Raw genomic sequence first — 10,491 nt, 5'->3', positions numbered from 1 at the left:
GGCCATGCCGTGGTGTTCACAGAGAGGTGAGGCCATGCCGTGGTGTTCACAGAGAGGTGAGGCCATGCCGTGTTGTTCACAGAGAGGTGAGGCCATGCCGTGGTGTTCACAGAGAGGTGAGGCCATACCGTGGTGTTCACAGAGAGGTGAGGCCATGCCGTGGTTTTCACAGAGAGGTGAGGAAATTAGGACAACATCTCCATCTTGTGGAGAGAAGTAGATCAACAGTACTGTAGAATAAACTGGCCCATAGGCAAGTCCACTACTATAGGCTAAAAAGCCAGTGTAGGTATTCAGAGTGTTGTCTTCAAAATACAGTGCCTCAGGCTAGCAAAAATGAAGCCTATTTAGCTGCAATGCTAAATGCTTGTTTTGGAGCTTGGGTGGGATACTAATGGATAGCAGTTATGTGTGGCTACTTGACTTGTTAATTGTTTACTTACTCCATGTGTAACTTTGTGTTGTCTGTTCACACTGCTATGCTTTATCTTGGCCAGGTCGCAGTTGCAAATGAGAACTTGTTCTCAACTAGCCTACCTGGTTAAATAAAGGTGAAATAAAACATTTAAAAATCACAAAAATCACAAAATCTGCATTTTCTCTATATTGGGGACAGGCTATGGTCTATATTTGTTCACAAAAGCCTGTACCAAAATTTGTTCATCTAAAAATTAAAGATCAATTTCCTGATTGTAGGTATCAAGTGAGTGATTAAATTGATTACCAAAACTAATACATCTGGTAAGTATGCTTCTGACTGTGGGAAGATCTCACTTGCATACTCCTCGCGTCCTCTCTTCTCTCTCCTCGCCTCCTTCTCAAACTCCATTGGATGAGAGAGCCAGAGGTTCCGCCCAATTTGACCTTCTCCTCCAATGGGGTTTGAGAAGGAGGCGAGGAGAGAGGATGCGAGGAGATAGATATTGAGATTTTATAATTTGTATTTGCGCCTCCTTTATTTCTATATGAAATTGGTCTTCAATCTCCTTTATTTCTATAAAGGAGGCGCAAATACAAATAGGAAAATCTCAGTATCTGCTCCTCGCGAAGTCTGTCACGAGCCTCGGGATTGATTTGATAAACACGGAAGTGAGACTGGACTTCATGGAAACAAATATTTACCGCACCGTCTCAACGTGTTGTGACGCAGTCATTCTCGATTCGTTTTAGCTGTGCACGGTCTTAGTTTACGCGCTTTCTGTTATCTTGAATTAACCCTAATTATTTCTAGTTCAGTTGTAGATTAGTTGAGCACGATGAAAAATTGTATTGTTATTAATGTGATAATGCTATGCATTGTAATGCAGGTGAATTGCACTTTGAATTTCGAGAAAACGCGCACAGCATATACTGTGAAGGTGAGTGAAATATATTTACTTATATTCAAATGTTGTTCATTAACCTACTCTATCAATTCATCATGTTTATTACAGTAACATAGACTATTCAATATTCTTGCACAGGTCTTTGGGTTCTCATGGGAGAACTGTGGTAAGCCAGACGACCCAGCGGTTCTGAAGACCCTAACCCTGTCCCCGGACCCCATCACAGTTCCAGGGGACCTAAAGGCCAGTGCGTCCGGGAACACAACCGTCGAGCTGGCCGCTCCCCTCGCTGTGAGTACTAAGCATGCACCAAGGGCCTCCTCTTCAAATACTAAAATTAGATATTGAATGCTATTTGATTACTTATAAAGTATACTTGTTTGTTAGTTTTTGTAATTAACCAACCATTAGTTTGAGGTAGGCATATGGTATTGCCTGTCTTCAATATATACATACAGTATATGCATAGCCACAGGAAGTGAGGGTGCTGCAGCAACCCCTGAATAATCAGAATAATAACAAAAAATATATATTTTTAAATGTATATGCTATATTATTTTTTTACAAATGTAGTGCACTGGGCCTTTACTGGTCCTGTATAAGCAGAGATATAGACATCTGTAGCACTGGGCAAAAAAAAGGTAGTTATATAGTTAAGAACACCCCCAGCCCCCAAACTACTTCCTGCTACATATTTATACAAATAAAAGTCATTTAGCAGACGCTTTTATCCAGAGCGACTTACAGGAGCAATTCGGGTTAAGTGCCTTGTTCAAGGGCACATCGAGAGATTTTTCACCTAGTTGGTTTTGGGGATTCGAACCAGCAACCTTTCAGTTACTGGCCCAACGCTCTTAACCAATGGGCAAAAATATAGAATGAATAGGCTCTTCTTGGATTAAAATGGTCACAATCAAAGCAAGTTTGAAACACTAGTCCTACTTCCTCCTGAAAAACTTACCAACAGTGAATTGAAAGCTATTACTTTGCCATATCAGTCTCTAGGCCTATTCAGCCATGTGATAGCCTATTCCACTTTGTCTGTGTGTGTGTCAATTGTTGGCTCTGGGTTCTTCTGGGTGGCTCTGGGTAGAGTTGTTAAATAGGTAGAAACTTGGCTGGGGAGATATGTCTGACTCAAGGCTGAGCTTCATGTGAGCAGCTCACCGCATAAATGCCTGCTCTGCTGCACTGATGGCCCAAATAGATATATATAATATACAGTAGACTTCCTAATTCAATGCTCACCCTTAAAATGCAGAGTTCACAAGAGAAGGGACGGCATTGAGAGTGGTGATGGCAATGTTCTGATTTAAGAATGCGTTAATGTAATATTGTTGCGTTTTGAAAGTTTTTTTTTTTTGTTGTTGCAACAGACAGCTTTCACATACTGGACATTCTGTTGTTCCCAACTTGTATTGGTTTAGTTGATGCAATGCAGAGAAGGCTGACTTGACTGTTCTTCCCCCGAAATCAATCACATAGATCAGTGTCAGATATTTTCTTTCCTACCCATATTTCTCTCTAACATCGGTGACGTCATTGCAAGGGAGGATAGAACAGTTTCTGCTTTGCTGTAAACAACTATGGTGCAACGTCCAAGTCAAGAATAGCCTGACATTAGACCCGTTTTTCAAAACACCCCGGTACTGGTCCTATTTTCTCCTCTTTAGGTAACTTGACCAAGCCTGGCGGTATGTCTGTAAAATAGTTTTATTGACATATACTTCGTTTTTCATAACATCCCAGTTAACATGTGGTATATGGTCTGATATACCACGGCTGTCAGCCAATCAGCATTTGGGGCTCGAACCACCCAGGTTATAACAGCATTTTGTCCATAGGTAAACGTAACCTTGTGATGGCCTATTTTGTGGATAGGCGTACTGTTACTGTAGCCTACTGTGTTGAGCCAGACATCCCAGTTAACTGGTCCTCTCCCCCTACTGTATTTATTTATTTATTTATTTATTTATTTATTTTGCTCCTTTGCACCCCATTATTTCTCTCTACTTTGCACATTCATCTACTGCACATCAACCATTCCAGTGTTTTACTTGCTTTTATTGTATTTACTTTGCCACCATGGCCTTTTTATTGCCTTTACCTCCCTTATCTCACCTCATTTGCACACTTTGTATATAGACTTGTTTTTCTACTGTGTTATTGATTGTATGTTTGTTTTACTCCATGTGTAACTCTGTGTTGTTGTGGGTGTCAAACTGCTTTGCTTTATCTTGGCCAGGTCACAATTGTAAATGAGAACTTGTTCTCAACTTGCCTACCTGGTTAAATAAAGGTGAAATAAAATAAATATACAGTAACAGTCAGAAGTTTGGACATGCTGACTCATTCAAGGGTTTTTCTTTATTTTTACTATTTCTACATTGTAGAATAATAGTGAAGATGTCAAAACTATGAAATAACACATATGGAATCATGTAGTAACCAAAACAAGTGTTAAACAAATCAAAATATATTTGAGATTCTTCAAAGTAACCACCCTGGATGAGAGGTTTGCATACTCTTGGAATTCTCTCAACCAGCTTCATGAGGTAGTCACCTGGAAAGCTTTTCCAACAGTCTTGAAGGAGTTCCCACATATGCTGAGTACTTGTTAGCTGCTTTTCCTTCACTCTGTGGTCCAGCTCATCCCAAACCATCTCAATTGGGTTGTAGTCGGGTGATTGTGGAGGTCAAGTCATCTCATGCAGCACTTCATCACTCTCCTTCTTGGTCAAATAGCCCTTACACAGCCTGGAGGTGTGTTTTGGATCATTGCCTTGTTGAAAAACAAATTATACTCCCACTAAGCACAAATCAGATGGGATGGCGTAACCAGCATTCTGCAGCGATAAGTGTGTATTGAATTCTAAATAAATCACTGACTGTGTCACCAGCAAAGCACCCCTACACCATCACACCTCTTCCATGCTTTACAGTGGGAACCACACATGCAGAGATCATATGTTCACCTACTCTGCGTCTCACAAAGCTACGGCGGTTGGAACAAAAAATGTCACATTTGGACATCAGACCAAAAGACAGATTTCCACTGGTCTAATGTCACTTGATTGTGTTTCTTGACCCATCAAGTCTCTTCTTATTGGTGTCCTTTAGTAGTGGTTTCTTTGCAGCAATTCAACCATGAAGGCCCGATTTCACGCAGTCTCCTCTGGCTGGAATCTGAGGTGCAGTTAATTGCCAATCTCTGAGGCTGGAAACTAATGACATTATCCTCTGCAGCAGAGGTAACTCTGGTTCTTCCTTTCCTGTGAGGGTCCTCGTGAGAGCCAGTTTCATCATAGCACTTGATGGTTTCTGCGACTGCACTTGTAGAAACGTTCAAAGTTCTTAACGTTCCGTATTGACTGATCTTCATGTCTTAAGCAATCTCTTACCAAATAGGGCTTTATTCTGTATACTCCCCATACCTTGTCACAACCCAACTGATTGGCTCAAATGCATTAAGAAGGAAAGAAATTCCACAAATTTACTTTTTAACAAGGCACACCTGTTAATTGAAATGCATTCCAGGTGACTACCTCATGAAGCTGGTTGAGAGAATGCCAAGAGTATGCAAAGCTGTCATCAAGGCAAAGGGTGGTTACTTTGTAGAATCTCAAATATAAAATATATTTTGATTTAACACTTTTTTGGTTACTACATGATTCCATATGTGTTATTTCATAGTTTTGATGTCTTCACTATTATTCTATTCCCTTGAATAAGTAGGTGTGTCCAAACCTTTGACTGGTGCTGTATTTCTCTCCTCTTAGGTGAACGTGACACTGGAGAAGGAGGTGGCAGGGTTCTGGGTCAAGGTGCCGTGTGTGGAAGAGATTGGGAGCTGCCACTACGCAGACGGCTGTGACCTGCTCAACCAGCTGATACCGCCAGGACAGGACTGTCCTGAACCTCTACACACCTACGGCATCCCCTGCCACTGTCCCTTTAAAGCTGTGAGTCTATACTGTAGTTCATCCCCTGCCCACTGTCCCTTTAAAGCTGTGAGTCTATACTGTAGTTCATCCCCTGTCCACTGTCCCTTTAAAGCTGTGAGTGTAGTTCATCCACTGTCCCTTTAAAGCTGTGAGTCTATACTGTAGTTCATCCACTGTCCCTTTAAAGCTGTGAGTCTATACTGTAGTCCATCCCCTGCCACTGTCCCTTTAAAGCTGTGAGTCTATACTGTAGTTCATCCCCTGTCCACTGTCCCTTTAAAGCTGTGAGTCTATACTGTAGTTCATCCACTGTCCCTTTAAAGCTGTGAGTCTATACTGTAGTTCATCCACTGTCCCTTTAAAGCTGTGAGTCTATACTGTAGTCCATCCCCTGCCACTGTCCCTTCAAAGCTGTGAGTCTATACTGTAGTTAATCCACTGTCCCTTTAAAGCTGTGAGTCTATACTGTAGTTAATCCACTGTCCCTTTAAAGCTGTGAGTCTATACTGTAGTTCATCCACTGTCCCTTTAAAGCTGTGAGTCTATACTGTAGTTCATCCACTGTCCCTTTAAAGCTGTGAGTCTATACTGTAGTTCATTCCCTGCCCACTGTCCCTTTAAAGCTGTGAGTCCATACTGTAGTTCATCCCCTGCCACTGTCCCTTTAAAGCTGTGAGTCTATACTGTAGTTCATTCCCTGCCCACTGTCCCTTTAAAGCTGTGAGTCTTATCGTTTATGGTTGTGTTCATTAGAGCACAATCATTTGAAACTGTTTTGCAATGACAAATGATCACGGCCGTTTCTTATTGGACAGGTCCTGTTAGTCCCTCTATAAGCCTGTCTGTCCTTTTTCTTCCGTTTGTTGCCTTTTGAACCCACCCCCAAGAAGGAACCTGTTCCTCCAGTGGTCAATGCTTAGGCTACTTCCCTCTTTCGTATTCTGTTCAGTGCGATGTGGTGAATGTCTGTTGATAGCACTGTGAATGATTGTTAAGTGTTTTGTTTGTTGAACAGCAGCTAGCCAAACAACACAGTAAAAACATGTGCACTTAACGTTCTGTTGCTCAGTACTCATTCTGTTTTTCTCAAAGATCATTTTTTTCTGTTTACTCAATTCATGTCTATTGGGCTCAAATGACCTATTTTCTGTCTCCTGAGGGTGCATACCTTTTCTATACAGTAAAACATGCTTCACTCTAAGACCGTGTCCCAAATGACACCCTATTCCTAAATATACAGTACTTTGACCAAGGTGCACTACCCTTGAAAAGAGCCCTATGGGCCTTGGTCATAAGTAGTGCACTATCTAGGGAATAGGATGCCATTCGGGACATAGTGAAAGTGTATTGGTTAACCTCTATTTCCTGTCTGTTCTAAGGGGATGTACACGCTACCAGAGTCAGACTTCTACCTCCCTGACATTGACCTACCCTATTGGCTGACCAACGGACACTACAGGGTACAGGGAGTTCTGGGAGCTATGGGGAAAGAACTGGGCTGCCTCAAAATCACCTTTGCTGTCCACTCTAATAACTAAACGATGGATGAACGACCTCCTCTTTCCACTCTAGTTAAATGGAGGCTACAGGGAACATAAATGTGCCATTCAGTGAGCTGCGACACTGAACCTTTTTGTCGTCTTTATTCTCACGGGAACTTCTGCTCTCATCTCTTCTCATCTCAAACTGCCAATTGAGAACGGGGCCTGTATAGACAAAGTCTCTCTGAGTAGGAGTACTGATCAGTTTTACCTTTTACAATCGTAATGAATAGGAGGGTGGACCTGATCCTAGATCAGCACTCTGAGATACTTTGTGGATACTGGCCCTGTACCAAACAAGCAGTAACTGAGCTGCTACTGTAGTTAAGGATATGATTCAGTCGACTCACTTTCAGGTCAAACAGTTGAGTGGTTTGCATGGCTTCCTACTGGCTTTCTACTGTACTGCTATGAACTTGTCGTCACCTGTTTTGATTCTTTTTCACAGTGTTTTACACTCTTTTTTTTTATACAGAATGAATTTTATTAGATTTCCTTGTCAAGGGTGAATGGCCGTGGGTATGCTTCTATTGCTCATTGGCTTCTACCCTAGGTAAGGTGCTGGTCACATGACTAGGAGTTTTTATTGTGCCATAGTCGTTTCTGGCTGACTCTTATTGTGTCATTCGTTTTTGGTTCTATGGATTGTAATGCTACTTCCTGTTGCTAGTGGTGACACTTTTGATTTTAGAACCCCTGGGAATATGTTGTTCTTCCTGTTGATTTGTGTATTGATCAGTTTTCTTCTGAAGGTGTTTTTATTGTTGACATATTCAAAGTGCCTAAGTAGACCTGCTGGAATTGAGGTCTACGAATCAAGTGTGACTGTGTGATGTTTCAAAGGGAAATGGGATTAATACAGACAATCAATTCCCTCCTTATAATACCAAAAGCCTAATCCCATTCTATAACCGGTTAAAGTGTTCTTAAATCAAAATTCAAATGAAATGGTAGTCAAGTATCAAAGTTTTTAGGAATCAACATGAAAAATTGCACCTTGATTATTTAGAAATGACATTGCTTACAACTGTAACAAATCAGCATTCCTGGCTAATATTTCACTGTAAAACCCTTTTTTAAATAAAATAATACCCTATATGTTGGTAAGTCTTTTGTTTTCTGAAATGCATGACTGTATTTTCCAATTGTGATTTGAGCTTCTGCAGTTTCACAGGATGGACACAGGATGGCGCTAGTGGTTAAATGTTGATAACATGACATTGGGTCATGGGAGATTGAGACTTATTCCTGGCTTCAGTCTACCAACTTCTTTGGTAGTTTCTTGAAAAGATGCCATGCAAAGTATGTGGAGTTGTGTGAAGTACTGTAATTTGATTACTTACTTTACCATTATGGTCCTAGTTTGGGCTCCCGAGTGGCACAGCGGTCTAAGGTACTGCATCTCAGTGCTAGAGGCGTCACTACAGACCCTAGTTCGATTCCAGTCTGTATCACAACCGGATGTGATTGGGAGTCCCATAGGGCGGAGCACAACTGGCCCAGCGTCGTTAGGGTTTGGCCGGGGTAGGCCGTCATTGTAAATAAGAATTTGTTCTTAACTGACTTGCCTGGTTAAATAAAGGTTCAATTAAATGTCTCTCACTCTCTTTCTCAAAACATTTCCCAGAGTAGATGTCTCAGTTAAGAAGCCTAGTCTGTCTTCTATAGCTAGCAACTGATCACAGTAATAATGGTAATGATTCCTGTTTGGGTTGAAGTTGTGCTTCCCCTTTATAACTCAGATATGAAATAGAAAGCAAGAAGGTTTTACATGTTCTGTTTGCTTCTGCAAACTGTTAGTGTTGTGTATTCTTAGACATTTCTTAGACAGGTTTATAATTTCCAGTAAACCCTGCATGTATATTCTCTACACTGTATGTACCCTCCCCTCATGTCTATAAACTTCTTGTGTGTACCGGAAAAATAAAGCACTGTGTACAGTATGTTACTGTCCTCTGAGGCAACAGGAAATGTAAAGCACTGTGTACAGTATCCTACTGTCCTCTGAGGCTACAGGAACTATAAAGCACTGTGTACAGTATCCTACTGTCCTCTGTTGAGGCTACAGGAACTATAAAGCACTGTGTACAGTATCCTACTGTCCTCTGAGGCTACAGGAAATATAAAGCACAGTGTACAGTATCCTACTGTCCTCTGAGGCTACAGGAAAAATAAAGCACTGTGTACAGTATGTTACTGTCCTCTGAGGCTACAGGAACTATAAAGCACTGTGTACAGTATCCTACTGTCCTCTGTTGAGGCTACAGGAACTATAAAGCACTGTGTACAGTATCCTACTGTCCTCTGAGGCTACAGGAAATATAAAGCACAGTGTACAGTATCCTACTGTCCTCTGAGGCTACAGGAAAAATAAAGCACTGTGTACAGTATGTTACTGTCCTCTGAGGCTACAGGAAATATAAAGCACAGTGTATTACTGACCTTTGAGGCTACAGGAAATATAAAGCATTGTGCACAGTGTGTTACTGTCCTCTGTTGAGGCTACAGGAAATATAAAGCACAGTGTCCTACTGTCCTCTGTTGAGGCTACAGGAAATATAAAGCACTGTGTACAGTATCCTACTGTCCTCTGTTGAGGCTACAGGAAATATAAAGCACGGTGTACAGTATGTTACTGTCCTCTGTTGAGGCTACAGGAAATATAAAGCACTGTGTACAGTATCCTACTGTCCTCTGTTGAGGCTACAGGAAATATAAAGCACTGTGTACAGTATGTTACTGTCCTCTGTTGAGGCTACAGGAAATATAAAGCACAGTGTATTACTGACCTCTGTTGAGGCTACAGGAAATATAAAGCACTGTGTACAGTATCCTACTGCCCTCTGAGGCTACAGGAAATATAAAGCACTGTGTACAGTATGTTACTGTCCTCTGTTGAGCCTACAGGAAATATAAAGCACAGTGTCCTACTGTCCTCTGTTGAGACTACAGGAAATATAAAGCACTGTGTACAGTATCCTACTGCCCTCTGAGGCTACAGGAAATAAAAAGCACAATGCACAGTGTGTTACTGTCCTCTGTTGAGGCTACAGGAAATATAAAGCACTGTGAACAGTATGTTACTGTCCTCTGTTGAGGCTACAGGAAATAAAAAGCACAATGCACAGTGTGTTACTGTCCTCTGTTGAGGCTACAGGAAATATAAAGCACAGTGTCCTACTGTCCTCTGTTGAGACTACAGGAAATATAAAGCATTGTGCACAGTGTGTTACTGTCCTCTGTTGAGGCTACAGGAAATATAAAGCACAGTGTCCTACTGTCCTCTGTTGAGGCTACAGGAAATATAAAGCACTGTGAACAGTATGTTACTGTCCTCTGTTGAGGCTACAGGAAATAAAAAGCACAATGCACAGTGTGTTACTGTCCTCTGTTGAGGCTACAGGAAATATAAAGCACAGTGTCCTACTGTCCTCTGTTGAGACTACAGGAAATATAAAGCATTGTGCACAGTGTGTTACTGTCCTCTGTTGAGGCTACAGGAAATATAAAGCACAGTGTCCTACTGTCCTCTGTTGAGGCTACAGGAAATATAAAGCACTGTGTACAGTATCCGACTGTCCTCTGTTGAGGCTACAGGAAATATAAAGCACAGTGTCCTACTGTCCTCTGTTGAGGCTACAGGAAATATAAAGCACTGTGTACAGTATCCTACTGTCCTCT

At 41.5% G+C, this 10,491-nt stretch overlaps 1 protein-coding gene across 1 annotated transcript; it reads left to right on the top strand.

Moving 5' to 3' along the window:
• The first annotated feature begins 874 nt into the window (after positions 1-874).
• On the top strand, positions 875-7,913 carry gm2a (GM2 ganglioside activator). Its single transcript, XM_021561850.2, has 4 exons — positions 875-1,358; positions 1,464-1,616; positions 5,105-5,287; positions 6,649-7,913. The coding sequence occupies exons 1-4, from the start codon at positions 1,257-1,259 to the stop codon at positions 6,805-6,807; spliced, it is 597 nt and encodes a 198-aa protein (XP_021417525.2). The 5' UTR covers positions 875-1,256; the 3' UTR covers positions 6,808-7,913.
• The last annotated feature ends 2,578 nt before the right edge of the window (positions 7,914-10,491 follow it).

Source organism: Oncorhynchus mykiss, chromosome 14, assembly GCF_013265735.2.
Source record: "Oncorhynchus mykiss isolate Arlee chromosome 14, USDA_OmykA_1.1, whole genome shotgun sequence".
NCBI lineage: Eukaryota > Metazoa > Chordata > Actinopteri > Salmoniformes > Salmonidae > Oncorhynchus > Oncorhynchus mykiss.
Note: the sequence above shows the minus strand (reverse complement) of the source record. Positions and strands in the feature narration are given on the sequence as shown.

Bases quoted from the DNA above. Each gene is read 5' to 3' on its own strand.
- gm2a (XM_021561850.2), top strand. From the start codon at position 1,257: ATGAAAAATTGTATTGTTATTAATGTGATAATGCTATGCATTGTAATG. The intron at 1,359-1,463 runs GTGAGTGAAATA...ATTCTTGCACAG, and splicing joins GCACAGCATATACTGTGAAG to GTCTTTGGGTTCTCATGGGA. The intron at 5,288-6,648 runs GTGAGTCTATAC...GTCTGTTCTAAG, and splicing joins GCCACTGTCCCTTTAAAGCT to GGGATGTACACGCTACCAGA.